Source organism: Pseudophryne corroboree, chromosome 1, assembly GCF_028390025.1.
Source record: "Pseudophryne corroboree isolate aPseCor3 chromosome 1, aPseCor3.hap2, whole genome shotgun sequence".
Taxonomy (NCBI): Eukaryota; Metazoa; Chordata; class Amphibia; order Anura; family Myobatrachidae; genus Pseudophryne; species Pseudophryne corroboree.
The window spans coordinates 463,896,211-463,916,742 of NC_086444.1; the positions used below are offsets into that span (position 1 = coordinate 463,896,211).

The 20,532-nt window shown below is 46.6% G+C and overlaps 1 protein-coding gene across 1 annotated transcript in view; it reads right to left on the reverse strand.

Annotated features, from left to right (window-relative positions):
• The window catches only part of SECISBP2 (SECIS binding protein 2), a 179,113-nt gene that overhangs the window by 143,876 nt on the left and 14,705 nt on the right, over positions 1-20,532 (reverse strand). Inside the window, exon 2 of the mRNA XM_063948674.1 lies at positions 3,918-4,081. Within this exon, the coding sequence (XP_063804744.1) occupies positions 3,918-4,081 (164 nt within the window). The remainder of the gene's footprint in view (positions 1-3,917; positions 4,082-20,532) is intronic.

The window sequence follows — 20,532 nt, forward strand, 5'->3', positions numbered from 1 at the left end:
CTGTGTCAACCATCTGAGGTAGCGGGCGTTTTAGAGCCCCTGAAATATATATACAGAGGGCGAATGGCGCTCGTGTATCCGGATATTTTTAGTTGTTTGGGCTGCAACCTATGGTTGAAGTACCTCCAAAAATACTTCACTCAGGTAAGTTTAACAAAAGGTTTTCATAGGTGCGCCTGATGTGTAAAATGTATAACAATTGGTTAAATGCTTTATATAATAAGCAGTCAGATAACTAGAACTAATAAATAAATGGCAATATAGGGAAATGGGATGAAAAAAGAAGAATATATCTTTATTTATAAAGAAATTTATGAAAAATAATAATAATAATAATATTCATGTAGAAAAAATGGGAGGAAAAAATTCCCGGGGGAGGGGTCGGGGGATGGAACAAATGTAGTACTGATTAACTGGTGGTCAAAATATATGTTGTTTCACAGAATGCTGGTCACCCCAGAATGGTGGCGTCCCACCTCTGGGTGAATCATGAAGGTGTGCAAAAAAATGAATGAAAGTCCAGAGCTTTAAGTCAATTAATATAAAGTCAATTCTAATACTGAAAATTGTATTAAGATCCTAAAAAGGTGAAAAAAGCGAAAAAAAATGAGAAAAAATATTTTTGGGGTACCCCTGGATGGCCGCTGGCGATAGGGGTCGGGGTGTGGTGAGTGCTAGGTAATTAGGACTCCTGGACAGGCTGTGCCCCTCTAAGCCCGGTCCACCCCGCTGTCGCTCAAAGAGCGCAGCACGGTGCCCTGGTGAGAGGAGAACAGTCGTGAGTCTTGGAGAGGGAGGTAGGGGCTGCTTCTAGCACAGTTAGTGCTGTCCGCCGCGCCTTCTCTCCTCCTACAGGGTCCCTTACCTTAACGCTCCTGCTCCGTCTCCTCGTTCCCCCGCCAGCGGTCTCTTCCGTCTCGGCCGCGGCCCGGCGATCTCCTGCACTTCCGGGTTGGGTCACGTGACCGGTCTCGGATGCCTGTGGGTCCCGTCTATTTCTCGTCGTTCTTTCGTTCTCTCTTTCCTCCGTCCTTGGATACACGCTCTGTCAGTTGAAATGATTGAATAAAGTAGTGTAAAAAAGCAGTGTGTGCTCCAACGCGTATCGGCCGGTATTGGCCTTCGTCAGGGAGTCTGTTTTAGAGCCCCTGATGGTTTTTGAGACGCCTGGGCAGGCACAGGCTGAGAAGCCGGCTGTCCCACATTAGGTATGTCGTCAAACCTTTTATGTAAGGAGTCGATACTATCACGTAATTCCTTCCACAGCACCATCCACTCAGGTGTCGACCCCGCAGGGGGTGACATCACATTTACAGGCATCTGCTCCGCCTCCACATAAGCCTCATCAAACATGTCGACACAGCCGTACCGACACACCGCAAACACACAGGGAATGCTCTGACAGAGGACAAGACCCCACAAAGCCCTTTGAGGAGACAGAGAGAGAGTATGCCAGCACACACCAGAGCGCTATATAACACTGGGATCCCACTATCAATGAGTGTTTTCCCTATAGCTGCTTTTTTATATATATTACATATATATATATATATATATATATATATATATATATATATATATATATATATATACTGCGCCTAAATTTAGTGCCCCCCCTCTTTTTTACCCTTCTGTAGTATTCTCAGACTGCAGGGGAGAGCCAGGGAGCTTCCTTCCAGCGGAACTGTGAGGGAAAAATGGCGCCAGTGTGCTGTGGGAGAAGCCCCGCGCGCTTTTTCTGTGATACTGGCAGGGGTAATTTTACATCTGTATAGCCTCTGGGACTATATATGATGTATATTTTGCCAGCCAAGGTGTTATTTATTGCCCTCAGGGCGCCCCCCCCCAGCGCCCTGCACCCATCAGTGACCGAAGTGTGAGGTGTACATGAGGAGCAATGGCGCACAGCTGCAGTGCTGTGCGCTACCTTGGTGAAGACCGAAGTCTTCTGCCGCCGATTTTCCGGACCTTCTTCGTGCTTCTGGCTCTGTAAGGGGGACGGCGGCGCGGCTCCGGGAACGAACACCAAGGTCGGGTCCTGCGGTCGATCCCTCTGGAGCTAATGGTGTCCAGTAGCCTAAGAAGCCCAAACTACCACCTGTTAGGTAGGTTCGCTTCTTCTCCCCTTAGTCCCTCGCTGCAGTGAGTCTGTTGCCAGCAGATCTCACTGAAAATAAAAAACCTAAAAATACTTTCTTTCTAGGTGCTCAGGAGAGCCCCTAGTGTGCATCCAGCTCGGCCGGGCACAAGAATCTAACGGAGGTCTGGAGGGGGGTCTTAGTGGGAGGAGCCAGTGCACACCAGTAGTCTAAAAGCTTTCTTTATAGTTGTGCCCAGTCTCCTGCGGAGCCGCTAATCACCATGGTCCTTACGGAGTCCCCAGCATCCATTGAGGACGTTAGAGAAATATAATAACTATAAGTAGTTATACAGCTGCACACATATTAAACTTGTAATGGTGCAAAAGAGTAAATAGTTTCAAGCCTTGGTGAAAATATCATACATAAATTTGAGATAATGGGTAAAAACCTGTCTATTGTGAATATACCTTAAGACTGGTTAATAGTCCCCAAGGGGGGGTATCCTTTTAAATGGTCCTTAGTGCTGCATATCGTCGTGTTTTACCTTTATTGGAGTAGAGAATTACAAGGGAATGCCAAAGTAATAAAATGTAGCCTATGTGGGTTTTAAACACCTTCCGCTCTAGTTTCAAGCAGTGGTGTCACCATAAGGCATTTGCTTCAGCTGAAAGTTAAGACAGCACGCAAAGAAAAATGAAAGAGGGAAAACGTCACAGATGTCTAATGTCACCTGTTTTCTAAATCCCACTTGGATTCATACTATGTAAGTCAACTAGCCCAGGTGTTGGCTTGATTTAAACCAATACACTGGAATAATTAGTATAGAATTAGAAAAGAGTCAAGAAATGTGAAGAAATATAGAAATGGATATCTTCCTTCTGCTGTTCAGCGTGTGCGTTTAATGCACCTGGTATTCGTTGTCGGTCTCCCAACCAATTTACTAACCAGGCCTACCATAGATCAGACGAGATCGGGCGTATCCCATGGGGTGTGGCAGTAATCTGCTGAATGAGAGAGTACTTGCACCATGAAACCAGATAATGTGCTTCTGCTGTCCAAAAAAAGACACTCGTTCTTGTGTCTCTAGTTCCCAAAGAACTTACTTTGGATGAGAAAGCACATTACTAGGTAAAAGAAGGAGTTTCAACATAAATATGAAACACAAGGATTAGTGAAAGTGCAGAATAGTAGATACAGTGGTACCTAATTATAGATTAAAGTATTCCAGGTAATCAATAGCAAGGATAGCAGATGCCAAAATGTGCACTTGACACCAAAAAAGTTAACTATGTCAGGGAAGCATTTAGTTATCAAAATACATGCGTGTAATCTACTAGCGAAATGAGAATCAGTTTCAGATTAATCCCTTGTATGAATTCAGCACATAAAACGCCAATTAACAGAATTCAATACTACATACCATATAAATTAAACTGCATCATATCAGGTAAAAAAGCGGACCATAGGCGGGGTTATGTATCCGCCTATACCTAGTACATTCAAAGGGGGGAGGGGGGCAGAGCAATCCTTATGCAGCAAAAAAAGTGAAATTATCCATATAAAATAAGCCAAAGAGCATATAATCAAAGCCCAAATGGGCGCTTACTGGACCAGGGTACCCCATCCATGGGTATGGGCTTGCGCAGAGCCCAATACCCGCACTGACCAAACGTACCGTTTCACCTCCTGGTGGGCTTGTTCACTGGTAGAGGTATGTGTCCCATAGTGGGTGTATATGAGGTATCGTCAGAAGAGTCAATAACGTCCTAGCATTTAGTAATTTAATTCACAATGAAGAGTTATAAAGTAACAGATAGTCAAACCTTTGGCACCTACCTTGTCATCACCCTGTACATAGCGATTCCTGAAGCTGCTAGGTGAAGAGCAGGCAACTTTCAATGAGGTAGTTGAAGGGATCACATTTTTCGGAGCTTGTTTCACTTTGTGAGCCCATGATAATGCTGAATTAGACGTGCTCTGAGGAGACACCGGTGTCACACCTAGGAAGCAACAGCAAAAACCACAGACAAAAACATAATTTTAAGAAACAATAAACTGGCAACTTAAGTGATACGTTTTGAACTGCAAAACAATATAATTATTATTAAACCCAACTAATATTTTTCCTCTGTGATTGTATCAGCCAATTTGGGAATGATTCAATTCTGGGTGATGTGTCAGGAATTTGGTTGCACTAAATGAAATTGCAGGCAAAAGTCACTCTCCTGACTTTTTGCGGATCAATTCAAAACTCCCAGACAATTGTCAGAGCAAAAACACATTTGGTTTCTCGTACTCCACTGAGCAGGGGAAAAGTCCTTATTTGAAGCTAAATATGTCAGGACCACTGTGCAGAACCTCTGATACACCCCAAACCCCACCCCAATGACTAATCTATGCATTTGGAGGGGTTTAAGCATATTGGGGGTCATTCCGAGTTGTTCGCTCGCTAGCTACTTTTAACAGCAGTGCAAACGCATAGTCGCCGCCCACGGGGGAGTGTATTTTCGTTTTGCAAGTGTGCGAACGCCTTTACAGCCGAGCGCAGCAAAAACATTTTGTGCAGTTTCAGAGTAGCTCTGGACTTAATCAGCCCTTACGATCACTTCAGTCTTTTGGTGACGGAATTGACGTCAGACACCCGCCCAGCAAACGCCTGGACACGCCTGCGTTTTCCCAAACACTCCCAAAAAACGGTCAGTTGACACCCATAAACGCCCTCTTTCTGTCAATTACCTTACTTTCGGCTGTCCGAATGGAATCTTCGCTAAACCCATCGCCCAGCATCAATCCTCTTTGTACCCGTACAACGTTTCTGCACATTGCGGTGCATGCGCAGTTTTGCCGTTTTTTTACCTGATCGCTGCGCTGTGAAAATAGTCAGCGAGCGATCTACTCGGAATGACCCCCATACTGTAACCAATAAACATATGACAGTTTTTTGGTGATTTTCTCCACAAACTTCATAATTAGGTTAAATGAGTTGAGGTATGGAGGAGGGGGCAGCAAAGTAGGTAAGTATTCTTACTTGCTGGCAATCATTTTTCTAGCAGTTTTAAAAACGAGTTTTATGGTAAGAACTTACCTTTGTTAAAACTCTTTCTGCGAGGTACACTGGGCTCCACAAGGAAAGACATAGGGGTGTAGAGTAGGATCTTGATCCGAGGCACCAACAGGCTCAAAAGCTTTGACTGTTCCCAGAATGCATAGCACCACCTCCTCTATAACCTCGCCTCCCTGCACAAGAGCTCAGTTTTTAGTTAACCAGCCCAATGCAGTAGCAGGAAAAGAGACGACAACGGTTAGTAGCCACATACACCACACTCTCACGACAGGAGAAGTGTCAGCGGCTAATGCCATACCAACCCAAAGAAGCTCAGGGTGGGCGCCTTGTGGAGCCCAGTGTACCTCGCAGAAAGAGTTTTAACAAAGGTAAGTTCTTACCATAAAACTCGTTTTCTGCTGCGGGGTACACTGGGCTCCACAAGGAAAGACATAGGGGATGTCCTAAAGCAGTTCCTTATGGGAGGGGACGCACTGTAGCGGGCACAAGAACCCGGCGTCCAAAGGAAGCATCCTGGGAAGCGGCAGTATCAAAGGCATAGAACCTTATGAACGTGTTCACAGAGGACCACGTAGCCGCCTTGCACAATTGTTCAAGGGTCGCACCACGGCGGGCCGCCCAAGAAGGTCCAACAGACCGAGTAGAATGGGCCGTAATGTGAGCAGGAGCTGATAGACCAGCCTTCACATAAGCATGTGCAATCACCATTCTAATCTATCTGGCCAAAGTTTGCTTGTGAGCAGGCCAGCCCCGTTTGTGAAATCCAAACAGCACAAAGAGAGAATCAGATTTCCTAATAGAAGCAGTTCTCTTCACATAGATACGGAGAGCCCGTACCACATCCAAAGACCGCTCTTTGGGAGACAGATCAGGAGAAACAAGTGCCGGAACCACTATCTCCTGGTTAAGGTGGAACAAAGAAACCACCTTAGGTAAATATCCGGGACGAGTCCTAAGAACCGCCCGGTCACGGTGAAATATCAGATATGGGGAACTACAAGACAAGGCACCCAAATCCGACACTCTTCTAGCTGAAGTAATAGCCAGCAGAAACACCACCTTAAGGGAAAGCCACTTAAGATCAGCCGAACCAAGAGGTTCAAACGGAGATTCTTGTAACGCCTCTAAAACCACCGACAAGTCCCAAGGAGCCACAGGCTGGACATAGGGAGGTTGGATACGCAACACACCCTGAGTAAAGGTATGCACATCAGGTAAGGTCGCAATCTTTCTCTGAAACCACACTGACAAGTCAGATACTTGAACCTTGAGGGAGGCCAGACGCAGGCCTAAGACCAGGCCCTGCTGAAGAAAGGCCAACAGCTTGGCTATACTAAACTTGGAAGCGTCATAATTGTTAGATGCGCACCAAACAAAGTAAGAATGCCAGACCCCATAGTAAATCCGAGCAGAAGCCGGTTTCCGGGCCCGCAACATAGTTTGAATGACCGCCTCAGAAAATCCTTTAGCCCTTAAGATGGAAGCTTCAAGAGCCATGCCGTCAAAGACAGCCGGGCTATGTCCTGGTAGACACAGGGGCCCTGAACGAGGAGGTCTGGGCGTTGAGGAAGTAGAATTGGACGCTCTGACGATAGGCCCTGCAGGTCTGAGAACCAGTGCCTTCTGGGCCACGCTGGAGCTATGAGAAGCAGAATTCCTCTTTTTTGCTTGAACTTCCGAATTACCCTGGGCAGGAGTGACACCGGAGGGAACACGTACGGCAGCCGAAACCTCCACGGCACCGCCAGCGCATCCACGAATGCTGCTTGAGGATCCCTTGTCCTTGTTCCGAAGACCGGAACCTTGTGATTGTGTCGAGACGCCATCAGATCCACGTCTGGAAGGCCCCATTTTTCCACTAGGAGTTGAAACACTTCTGGATGGAGGCCCCACTCTCCGGCATGTACGTCCTGACGACTGAGAAAGTCCACTTCCCAATTCAGGACTCCCGGAATGAATGTTGCCGATATGGCCGGTAGATGGCGTTCTGCCCAAAGTAGAATCCGTGAGACTTCCTTCATTGCCAAACGGCTTCGAGTGCCGCCTTGATGGTTTATGTAAGCCACTGTGGTGGCGTTGTCCGACTGTACTTGAACAGGACGGTTCTGAATTAAATGCTGGGCCAGGTTCAACGCATTGAAGACCGCCCGCAATTCCAGAATGTTGATCGAGAGGAGAGATTCCTCCTTGGTCCACCGACCCTGAAGGGAGTGTTGCTCCATCTCCGCTCCCCAACCTCTGAGACTGGCATCTGTCGTCAACAGGACCCAGTCGGATATCCAGAAGGGACGGCCCCTGCACAATCGTTGGTCCTGGAGCCACCAGTGCAGCGACAGACGGACCTCCGGAGTCAATGAGATCATGTGAGACCTGATCCGGTGAGGTAGGCCGTCCCACTTGGCTAGAAATAGCCTCTGGAGGGGGCTAGAATGGAATTGAGCATACTCCACCATGTTGAATGCTGACACCATGAGGCCCAGCACCTGCATCGCCGAATGTATCGACACTTGCGGACGAGAAAGGAAGCAACGAATCCTGTCCTGAAGCTTCAGGACTTTCTCCTGAGACAAGAACAACCGCTGGTTGTGAGTGTCCAATAGCGCTCCCAGGTGCACCATGCTCTGAGCAGGGTTCAGGGAGTATTTCTTCCAGTTGATGAGCCACCCGTGGGCTTGTAGAAACCGGACAGTCATATCCAGATGACGTAGGAGAAGTTCTGGGGAATTTGCCAGGATTAACAAGTCGTCCAGATACGGCAGTATCCTGACCCCTCGACGGCGGAGTACCACCGTCATAACTTTGGTGAAGACTCGCAGAGCCGTAGTTAAACCAAAAGGTAACGCCCGAAACTGGTAATGGAGGTTGCCAATCGCAAACCTCAGGTATTGCTGATGTGACACTGCTATAGGAATATGCAGGTAAGCATCCTGTATGTCCAGGGAGACCATGTAATCCCCAAGTTCCAAGGCCAGAACTATAGAGCGAAGGGTTTCCATACGGAACTTGGAAACTTTCACAAACCTGTTCAATGCCTTGAGGTTGAGAATGGGCCAGGAGGACCCATTCGGTTTCGGGACCAGAAACAGCGGAGAATAGTACCCCCTGGCCCCTCTGAGCAAGAGGCACCTGTACGACGACTCCTGTATCCAGGAGGGTCTGTACCACCGAATGTAGAGTGTTTGCCTTTGTCTGGTCCAACGGGATGGCTGTCCGGCAAAATCGATGAGGGGGTCGGTTTTTGAAAGCTATGGCGTAACCTCGTGTGACGACTTCCCGTACCCAGGCATCTGAAGTGGTCTTCAACCATTCCTGGGTATACCCTAGAAGCCGGCCCCCCACCCTGGGATCCCCCAGGGGGAGGCCCACCCCGTCATGCGGCAGGCTTATCGGTCTTGGCAGCTGGCTGACGGGCAGTCCAGGCTCTTTTGGGCTTCGGCTTACCAGGTTTGCAAGTGCGGGCCTGCTTTTTGTACGCCTGACCTTTTGCTTTACCTGAAGGACGAAAGGGGCGAAAGGACGTACCTTTAGCCTTCGACACAGAAGGAGCGGTACTTGGCAGACAGACAGTTTTGGCAGTAGCCAAGTCAGCCACTATCTTATTTAAGTCCTCCCCAAACAGAATATCTCCCTTGAAAGGGAGTACCTCCAGGGTTTTTCTAGGATCCAGATCCACAGACCAGGATCTCAGCAATAATATCCGGCGAGCCAGGACTGATGTAGTAGAGGCTTTGGCTGCTAGGATACCTGCATCAGAAGCTGCCTCTTTAATATAGTGAGAAGCTGTGACAATATATGACAAGCATTGTCTAGCATGGTCAGAAGAGATTTCAGCTTCTAACTCTAGGGCCCATGCTTCAATAGCCTCTGCAGCCCATGTTGCTGCAATAGTGGGCCTCTGTGCAGCACCCGTGAGGGTGTAAATCACTTTTAGACAACCCTCCACACGTTTATCCGTAGGCTCTTTTAGAGACGTGATGGTAGTTGACAGGTAGAGCTGAGAAAACCACCATCCTAGCCACATGTGAGTCTACTGGAGGAGGCGTTTCCCAATTTTTAGACAGCTCTGGCGCGAGGGGATAGCGAGCGAGCATCTTCTTTTGAGGCACAAACTTCTTTCCCGGGTTTCCCCAGGGTTCCTGACGTATATCCACCAGGTGGTCAGAGTGAGGTAAAACTTGTTTAACCACCTTCTGACGCTTGAACCTATCTGGTCTCTTAGGAGGGGCGGATGGCTCGGGATCATCCGTAATCTGTAAAATCAACTTAATAGCCTCCAAATGATCAGGAACATCCACATGTGAGCTACCCTCCCCCTCAGCAGTATCTGTGTCAGAATCTGTGGGGTCAGTGTAAGCGCCATCTTCATCAGACGAGGTGTCAGTGACAGCAGTGGATTGTGAGGAGATAAGAGCTCGCTTAGAGGACCCCTTGGTCTTAGGCGTGCGAGGGTCAGACTTTTTAGTAGTCAAGGACTGGTTCAACTTCTTCAATTGAGCAGACAAATTATCCGCCCACGGCGGGATAGCTGCAGGGACCACATACGGTTGCACCGGCATAGGAGGTCCCATAGGGGGTGTTAGTTTAGTAACTAGCGTATGTAGAAGTCATTATGCACCCCCGTTGCCACAGTCCCCATGGGGGGCAAGGAGCCCCCAGAACCAGAGCCCACAGCTGCTATGGTCTCCTCATAGGGATCTGTGGCTTCAGCAACACCGGCAGTGTGTTCAGCCCCAGTACCGTTACCTTCAGAAGCAGACATGATATAACTTGTAGTATCAGGTAACACAGTACAATTGCCAGCAGCACAATACTTCTTGCCCAAACCCCTGCGCAGTGTAGTCAGCACAAGCAGGGACACAGGAGAGATATGGTGACCAAAATCACAGAGAAAAATATGTATTAAAGTATATCTTGTGAAAATCCTATATAATTTTAAAACCTGACGCACCAAGCCCCCTCAGGTTATAGAATATAGGGATAGCAAGTTGAGTGAGAGACACGAAATGGAAACCACTCAGCAAGCTAATGCACACACATATAGTCATAGTTATACAATGCAGAGGATATTACTAACAATACTGCTGCACTGGACCAGCTTATATATATAGCTAAGTAGTCAATAGATATAGCATTGCACAGTAAGAACTGGATGTATATCACAGGGTACTTGTACCAGAGAACCCTGACTAAATGCACTCATTCTTAACCAACACTGTCTAATTGACATGTAGAATACTTAAGTGTCATGTAAAGTCACAGCGCTGTCAACCAGGCGGCTTTACAAAGGAGGATTTGCCCAAGCAGTGCCAGGAACAGTGTAGCTGAGAGAAATGGCGCCCACACACTGACAGGGAGTGAGGGAGAGACAGATATGCAGCTCCAGGGCGGGAACATTTGCTGGAAATGGCGCCCTGGGGCTGGGGGAGGGGCTCCAGGTTTAAGCCTTATCCCCTCTGCTGGCAAAACCACCGGGTACTGCGGGCTACACACAAAAAAGGTTTTAAGAGAAAACCTGACCTGCACCCATGCCCTGGCGATCTAGTGGGATCGCCTGTACTGCCACAGTGACCACCGCCAGTGCGCACGGCCCGCCTCCCACTGACCGCGCCGGATCGCGATAAAGCACGGATCCCGCGAGCGGGACCCACTCACCACCTCCAGAAGCGCGGCCACGCGATCCCGGAGAGCCCCTGTTGTGTGTGCCTGACTCAGAAGAAAACCGGAGCCTCCTGCTGTAGTTACCCGGCAACCAGGGCTCGGGAGTTTACAGCGCCGCTGGGGAGAGCTGGAGCTGCAGCAGTGAATGTCACTAGACATGTACACACCGCTACAGCCCTTGAAGTCTTCACTTTTCTTCTCAAAAAAAGCTCTTCTTAGGGCTGCCCAGAGCAGCCCCTCTGTTATGTGCCTGCTATCTGCGGCACCAACTACAAAACTGAGCTCCTGTGCAAGGAGGCGGGGTTATAGAGGAGGCGGCGCTATGCATTCTGGGAAGAGTCAAAGCTTTTGAGCCTGTTGGTACCTCGGATCAAGATCCTACTCTACACCCCTATGTCTATCCTTGTGGAGCCCAGTGTACCCAGCAGCAGAAATATGTAAAAACAAACCATTTGACACCCTAGGCCACTGAATTACAAGAATCTCGGGAGAGAGCTTCAAGAAAATTGGTTGCGAAGTGTGTGATTTTTATGGTGCGCAAATCAACACTCCAAAATTCCAGCAGAATTGAATCTCCCCTTTTGTGCTGCGGGTGGGGGAGGGGCAGATGCGGGGGTGCGGCGGATGGGGGAGAGGATCCAGAGGCACCGCGGGTGGAGGAGGGGTAGGTGTGGGGATGCCACAGATGGGGGAGGAGGTCCGGGGGTGGTGGGGGAGGTGCCGCACGTGAAGGAGGGGCGGGTGCGGGGCTACCGCAGGTGGGGGAGGGGCGTGTGCGAATTAGATGCCCTGTGGAGGCTTCCCCCAGCTCTGGGGGCTCTGATGGGGAACCTCCTATTTAATATCTAGTCTAAGGCTGGAAGCCGTCGGCTGGGAGTGCTTCCATAGTAGTGCTGACATAAAAGTGTTATTATAATATTAGCGTTATACCTGTGTTAAACCGAAGGAGAACAGAAGGAAAATAACAACACACCAAAACTATGACACATGGACTGTCTAAATGCCTCAAAAGTATGTAATTCATCTTATGCATATTGTCTGTCTTTTAAACTAAGAAAAGACATCCCCAATCTGCTCACTACAGTTCTCTATTATACAAACTCATGTATGTTCTTGATGTAATGAATTGCTTGTAATTGGCATTGCATGTGTGGGGAAGTTGTACAGTTCTTGTCTGGTGTTTACCTCCTTTGACCATTTGTGGACAGGTGTACTATATCTTTTCATTTAGTGAGGTGTAGTCATGGTGTAAAGGACAGAGTGTGATTCCTGATTAGGGGGGGGGGGGGGGGGGGGGGGACAAACAAACACTGAACAACATCACCAAACAGGTAATTTCAACGTTAAACTTGTTATTTTTTTGTACTGTCTGGACATGGCTACTAATAACAGATGCACAGACAAAATTCTTAAAGCTATGTGTGCAAATGCTAGGAGCTTAGGAGACAAAATTCCAGAGCTAATTGCGATAATGACAAGGGATAACCTTGATATTGTCGCAATTACTGTGTCATGGTGCAATGAGAATCATGACTGGGACATAGCTATACCAGGATACAATTTATTTAGGAAGGATAGAATGGGAATAGGAGGAGGGGTAGCAATGTATGCGAAAAAAAAGCATAAATGCTACTTTAATACAAAATGTTGAGGACAAAACTGAGGCCCTTTGGGTCACCACGGAAACTGGGGAGAAGGACATTTTTCGCTTTGGAGTGATCTATAGACCACCAGGCCAGGGCAGGATTTGGACAGGAACCTATTGTTGGACATCTATAAAATGGCTTTAAAGAGAGAAGTCATAATCATGGGAGACTTTAATTTACCTGATGTAAATTGGGAGGGGTCCTTTGCAAGTTCAGCTACAAGTGGCAAATTTCTAAATTCCTTACAGGGAGCATCTCTCAAGCAATTGGTGAGGGAGCCCACTCGCAAAGACTGAGTATTAGATTTAATTCTTACAAATGATGACAGGATATCAGACATATATTGGGTGAGCACTTGGGATCCAGTGATCATCAAGCAGTATGGTTTAGTACAGGGGTGGGGAACCTTCGGCCCTCCAGCTGTTGTTGAACTACACATACCAGCATGCCTTGCTACAGTTTTGCTATTTGGCCATGCTAAAACTGTTGCAGGGCATGCTGGGATGTGTAGTTCAACAGCAGTTGGAGGGCCGAAGGTTCCCCATCCCTGGTTTAGTATAAAGACAGGATCCAACTTCTGTCACACAAAAACAAAGGTGTTGGATTTTAGAAATGCTGACTTTGCAAAAATGGGGAGATGTTTAAGTGATTCATTGGCGGACTGGAAGAACTTGGAAAAGGTGCAGGAGAGATGGGAAAAACTGAAAAGTGCAATACTAATGGCAACAGACCTTTGTATCAAAAGGGTTAGGAAAAGCACCAGGAAAAGGAAGCCAGTGTGGTTCACAAAAGAAGTATCAACTAGTGTGAAAGCAAAAAAGATGGCTTTTAGAAAATACAAACAGACTCAAAATAATAATGACAAAGAGGTGTATCTTGACAGACGGAAGGATGCTAAGAAAGTGATCAGAAGTGCAAAGGCAGAAGCTGAGGAGAAAATGACCCAGTCAGTAGATAAAGGGGGTAAAACTTTTTTTAAGTATATAAATGAAAGGAGAAAATCAAATGGAGGAATAATAAGACTTAAGACAGAGTGAGAATTTGGTGGAGGGAGACAAGGCAATAGCAGATCAACTAAATAATTATTTTTGCTCAGTATTTACTACAGAAGGAGAAGGGAAGGGGCCCCAGTTATGTTGCAAGGACATTCATAAAAATAAGGTAGATGAAAGTACATTTACAGAGGAGAAGGTCCTAACTGAACTTTCAAAACTAAAAGTGGATAAATCAATGGGGCCAGATGGGATACACCTAGGATGCTAAAAGAGCTAAAAGATGTGCTGGTGGCACCATTAACAGAATTATTTAACCAGTCACTAAATACAGGTGCCATTCCAGAGGACTGGAAAAGAGCAAATGTAGTTCCACTGTACAAAAGTGGAAGCAAGGAAGAAGCATGTAACTACAGACCAGTAAGCCTTACATCAGTAGTAGGGAAAGTGATAGAAAAACTACTAAAAGAAAGAGTTGTGGAATATCTTAAATCAAACAACTTACAGGATCCAAAACAGCATGGATTTACTGGTGGGAGATCATGCCAAACAAATCTTATTGACTTTTTTGACTCTGTGATGAAAATAATAGATCAAGGGGGAGCTGTAGATGTAGCATATCTAGACTTTAGTAAGGCATTTGACACTGTCCCACATCGCAGACTGCTAAATAAACTTGAAAGTGTGGGGGTGGATTATAAAATAGTTAAATGGATAAGAAACTGGTTGCAGGATAGGAAACAGACAGTTGTAGTAAATGGAGTGCAATCTATGGAGGGAAATGTTACCAGTGGAGTACCCCAGGGATCTGTACTCGGACTAGTTCTCTTTAATATCTTTGTTGGTGACATTGCAAATGGTATTGAAGGGAAAGTATGCCTTTTTGCAGATGATACAAAGATATGCAACAGGGTAGACACACCAGGAGGGGTAAAACAAATGATTGATGACCTAGCTAGGCTTGAAAAATGGTCAAGAACATGGCAACTACAGTTTAATGCTAAAAAATGCAAAATCATGCACTTGGGTCTCAAAAACCCAAATGCTAAATATAGTATCAAGGGTACTATAATGGAAACTACTGAAGAGGAAAGGGATTTAGGAGTCACTATTTCAAGTGACTTAAAGGCAGGAAAGCAATGCAACAAAGCAATGAGAAAGGCAAGTCAGATGCTTGGTTGCATAGGGAGAGGAATCAGTAGCAGGAAAAGAGAGGTAATAATGCCACTGTATAGGTCATTGGTGCGGCCTCATCTAGAATACTGTGTCCAGTTCTGGAGACCATATCTCCAGAAGGATATAAATACATTAGAGCAAAGGTTCTCAAACTCGGTCCTCAGGACCCCACACAGTGCATGTTTTGCAGGTCTCGTCACAGAATCACAAGTGAAATCATTTGCTCCACCTGTGGACCTTTTAAAATGTGTCAGTGAATAATGAATACACCTGTGCACTTGCTGGGTTACCTGCAAAACATGCACTGTGTGGGGTCCTGAGGACCAAGTTTGAGAACCACTGCATTAGAGAGTGTACAAAGAAGGGCAACTAAAATGGTGCATGGCCTACATCACAAAACTTACCCAGAAAGGCTAAAAGATCTTAACATGTATAGTATGGAGGAGAGAAGGGAAAGGGGAGACATGATAGAAACTTTAAATATACCAAAGGTTTTAACAAAGTTCAGGAGGGGAACATTCTTCAAAGGAAGAGAAGTATTAGAACTCGAGGACATACACAAACTGGAGGGAGGCAGGTTCAGGGGAAATTTAAGGAAAAATTAATTCACAGAAAGGGTAGTGGATTAGTGGAATATCCTCCCATCAGATGTGGTAGAGGCTAAGACTGTAGAGCAATTTAAACATGCTTGGGATAGGCATATGAATATCCTTACAAAGAATTAAGGTTCAAAAAGGGTTGCGATTACCTAAAGGATAAAAAAAATGGGCAGACTAGATGGGCCAAGTGGTTCTTATCTACCGTCAAATTCTATGTTTCTATGTTTATGTTTCACTTTCTACTGCACCAGGAAAAGCCATGGATGGGTTCTGCGAGGGTCAGGGGCCACACCCTCCGTTCTGGGGATATAATGGCAGCAGGTATGCGGGAGTCGGGGGCCTCTGTGGGCGCATGGTGTTTCCGGGCCAGCGCGGCAGGGGCAGGGAGGGAGACTGCTGCAGTGCATTGCACTCTGCTGTGTAGCATGCTGAGCAGAGAGCGGTGGAGTGCTGTGATTGTGCTGCGACTGTCACGCTCACGCGGCACTGCCGTTGCTGCTGCTGTCCCCGTCCCGGGGGTCCCCGTGTGCACGGCCGCCACTCCGAGCACGGGAAGAGACGGACCACAGATGGATAGCTGCCACCCCCTCCCTGCACCGCCGGATCGCCGCTCCCCCCTCCTCACATGCCTGGATCCTGCATTGCTCCATCGTCACTCCTATATGTAGCCTAATTCTGTTGATCTACTCCGGCCGGGTATATGTCCTATATATTAGCCCAGATCTGTGACTCGTGACTCTGACTCCACCCAGCGTTGTGACTCCGCCCAGCATTAGGAAATGAGTCACAGATCTGGGATAATATATAGGATATAATCTACTACAGTTTATATGAAATAGCCAACAAGAAATGATGTGAAAATTAATCATCTCAACTGTTACAAAGAATAGTACACAGAATTGTGTAAGCTTAGATTTTAAACAATAACATTTTTAACATTAACATTTTAAATTTCGTGAATTCTGATGTAAAGTGATCAGATAATAGCAAAGACTCAGATTATAAAACTGAATTATGTTTTACTTTCTGTAATAGAAGGGCATACAGTCATACTGTACTTATTCAGAGACAGAGGGCTGGTTCTGAGTTGGGAGCAAAGTCTAAAAGAGCAAATATTATTATTATTTATTATTATCCTTTATTTATATGGCGCCACAAGGGTTCCGCAGCGCCCAATTACAGAGTACATGAATAACCAAACAGGAAAACAGCAACTTACAGTTGATGACAGTATAGGACAAGTACAGGGTAAATAAACATAGTTACATCAGCAGATGACACTGGAATAAGTATCAGGTGGCAGAAGACTGCTGGAGTTGATGCAGTTGAAGATTATTAAAGTAAGAAAGGATAAGCACATGAGGGAAGAGGGCCCTGCTCGTGAGAGCTTACATTCTAAATAACTTTGTATCTGGGCAAAACTATGTTAGCTAGGCATACACCTGCCAGATAATTATATACTGTATGCCCAGTGTTAGATTTGTATGGGGCGTGTGCAAACGCTAATCTAAATTGTGAGTGTAAAAATAAACTGGTTCAGCATTTGTCAGCTACAGTACATACAAGAGCAGCCAATATTTACCTTGCATGCAAAAATAATATCTATACTTGCACCCAGGGGCGTTAGAACATTTATAGGTTGGGAAGGTAGGGGGCAAGTTAAAGCCTCATTTTGGCACCTCTGGGGGCGGAGCCACCAGGAGGAGGAGGTGGAACTACGGGGATGAAATGGAGGCGGCACCACGTTGGGGAGAAAGAGGGAGAGTGTCAAGGATAGAAAGAGGGAGAGAGAATGAGAGTGTTACAGAGAGAGAGTGTAAGGTAGAGAAAGAGACAGTGGGGCTAATTCAGACCTGATCGCTAGTGTGCGTTTTCGCACAGCAGCGATCAGGTCTGAACTGCGCATGCCAGACAGGTGACGGCTGTCTTAGCCCTGCGATCGCCTCTGCCTGATTGACATTTGGACGCCATTTAGCGGGCACGGTCCGGGCAATGCAGGTGTGCCCGGACCGTTAGGGGGGGCAGGCTGCGGCGGCTGTGTGACGCCACATGCAGCCGCTGCGACCCTGCCAGCGACAAGTAGCTCCCTGCCAGCACGCAGGAGCTGCGCTGGTAGGGAGCTACTCTTCAAGTACAAAAGCATCACCGCTGTGCGATGCTTTTGTACTTGTGTGGCGGGGCAGGGACTGACATGCGGGGCAGACTAGTCCTGTGCTGGGCGTCCGCCCGCATGTCAGGGAAGCTGATCGTAGATGTGCTAAATTTAGCACATCTACGATCAGGTCTGAATCACCCCCAGTGTCAGGGAGAGAGAGTGTTAGGGGGAGAGAGAGAGAGGGAGTGAAGCGAGCAGGAGACACACTACCTGATTTCACAGCACAGCCACAGGTCTCTCATGGAGGCGGGCACTCCTCCACATTTGCTTGGTCCCTGCACTGCACAGAGGTTGTGATGCGCGGCCTTTCAACTGGCCGCACAACGCTGGTGCTCCTCTGTACAGTACATCAGCCGGCAACTCTCATGTATGGAGGGCCCCCCCCCCCTTTCCTGACACCTCTGTTTGCACTCCTTGCATTGCAACATTGTTCACTCCAGATAAAAAGTTACTAGCTTTTTTTTTTTTTTTTGCTTTGCTCCCACCTCAGAATCCATAGAATATACACAAAGGAGAAAAAGACAGTAATGTATAACCTTACTGACGTTTACAGTCCTCAAAGTCTACAGAACAGGGTGCATATTTTTGTTTCTAAAAAATGTGTACTTACTGTTGTATTAGCACTCTTTGTAAGCTCAAACAATCTATGCATGTTACATTATCTCTGATACAACCCGTCACATCCCTTTACTTTACGAGAAGTAGATGTATTATGAGGCTACCTTGCAGGGATTTGGTATAATATACCGATGGACAGGATGTCGTCGGTCAAAATACGGACAGCGGCATCCCGACCATCAGAATCCCGACAGCCCCCCAGAAAGTGCCCTAACCCTCCCCTGCCCCCTACCCTAATTCTACCTAGCGCATGCCTAAGACTAACCCTCCCCGGTAGTGAATAGTGTTCCTTCTAGGCTGTTTCAGCAGGGTGCTGCACCCTGTCCATTTTTAAAATGTGAAAAAGCACCCTGCCCTTTTTCAGTGCACCCTGCAGGATCATAAATTGCCCCCTTGTATACAGAATGCAACAGTCAGAGTGCATGTTACAATGTAGTTGTCTACTCCTTGCCTACCTCTGAAATTGGAAACAATTTCTATACTTAATGAAATGGCAGATGAGGGACTGTAAATGGCATCACTGCAGTGGCTGCCGGCATAACACAGCACTCTGATATAGAGGGAAAGAACAGGGTAAGCAGTGAGCATGTACTGCTTACACTATTTCCTTAGTAGAAGAACAGACTTTTATTTTGTACCTATACTGTATATTTTAACCCTCTACTTAACTTTTCTGTTTTATAATACATAAGGAGTATAACTACTTCAGCAGTGGAGGAGACATTTATTATTATCTACTTATATATATATATATATATATATATATATATATACTGTAGCCGTTCTTTCAAGAAGACTGGACAAATATAGTATTTTTCTCAGTACAGATGTTGGGTGTCCTATATGTATGTAGGGGTAAATGATACATTAAGGGGAAAATAGAAGTATAAAAACTATAAACATATGCGCTATGCTTTGTGCGCAAAGCGTCACCTCAAAAATGTGCCCTTCAAAATGAAAATTTGCCCTCCTCAATGATCAGCACCCTGCCCTAAAAAAAAATCCTAGAATGAACACTAAGGGGTATATGCAATTGCGGTCGAATTCCCGAAAATGTCGAAAAACTGGACATTTTCGCCCCAAAAAAATTTGACAATGCAATACAGTACTTTTCGTCAAAAAAACGGCCATTCCAAATTCGACTTTTTGAAATTCGACATTTGTCAAATTCGACATTTCTGCAATGGTACAAATGCGGCATTTCGACAAAAGTATATTCAATTGAAGATTGTAAATTCGACAACAGTGCTTTTAGACAGTAAATTCGTCATTTTCAATCCGCCACACTTTGCTGGCGGAATCTAATAAAAAAATTTAAAAACATGTTTTTTTGTGTTTTTTTTATTGGTAATAGCATATCTATTGATATTAGAAGGGATTAGGTACTTGGTTTGTCTATTTAGGAGGCACAAGTATTATTTATATATTTAAAAAAAAATATTTTTTTTTTGTTGTTTTAATGGAATGGGGTAAAAACCTGAATTTTTTTTGCGTGGGGTCCCCCCTCCTAAGCATAACCAGCCTCGGGCTCTTTGAGCCGGTCCTGGTTGCCAAAATACGGGGAAAAAAATGACAGGGGATCCCCCGTATTTTAGCAACTAGCACCAGGCTCTGCGTCTGGTCCTGGTGCAAATAATACGGGGGACAAAAAGAGTAGGGGTCCCCCGTATTTTTTGTACCAGCACCGGGCTCCACTAGCTGGACAGATAATGCCACAGCCGGGGGTCACTTTTATACAGCGCCCTGCGGCCGTGGCATTAAATACCCAACTAGTCACCCCTGGCCGGGGTACCCTGGAGGAGTGGGGACCCCTTCAATCAAGGGGTCCCCCCCCCAGCCACCCAAGGGCCAGGGGTGAAGCCAGAGGCTGTTCCCCCCATCCAAGGGCTGCGGATGGGGGGCTGATAGCCATGTGTAAAAATGTAAGAATATTGTTTTTTGCAGAAGAACTACAAGTCCCAGCAAGCCTCCCCCGCAAGCCGGTACTTGGAGAACCACAAGTACCAGCATGCGGGGGGAAACGGGCCCGCTGGTATCTGTAGTTCTACTGCAAAAAAAATACCCAAATAAAAACAGGACACAGACACCGTGAAAGTATAACTTTATTATATACATGCCGACACACATACTTACCTATGTTGACACGCCGACTCTGGCCACGTCTCCAATGTCGACGTCCGGGGTACCTGAAAATAAAATTATACTCACCTGATCCAGTGTCCGGTTCTTTTATTGTAATCCACGTACTTGGCAAAACAAAAAAACGCATTAACCCGAACCAGACGGACTGAAAGGGGTCCCATGTTTACACATGGGACCCCTTTCCCCGAATGCAGAGACCCCCCGTGACTCCTGTCACAGAAGGTCCCTTCTGCCAATCAGGAAGCGCCACTTCGTGGCACTCTCCTGATTGGCTTTGCGCGTCTGAGCTGGCAGACAGCGCATCGCACAGCTCCCTCCATTAGTTTCAATGGTGGGAACTTTGCGGTCAGAGGTGGGGTTACCCGCGGTCAGCCGCTGACCGCGGGTGACCTCACCGCTGA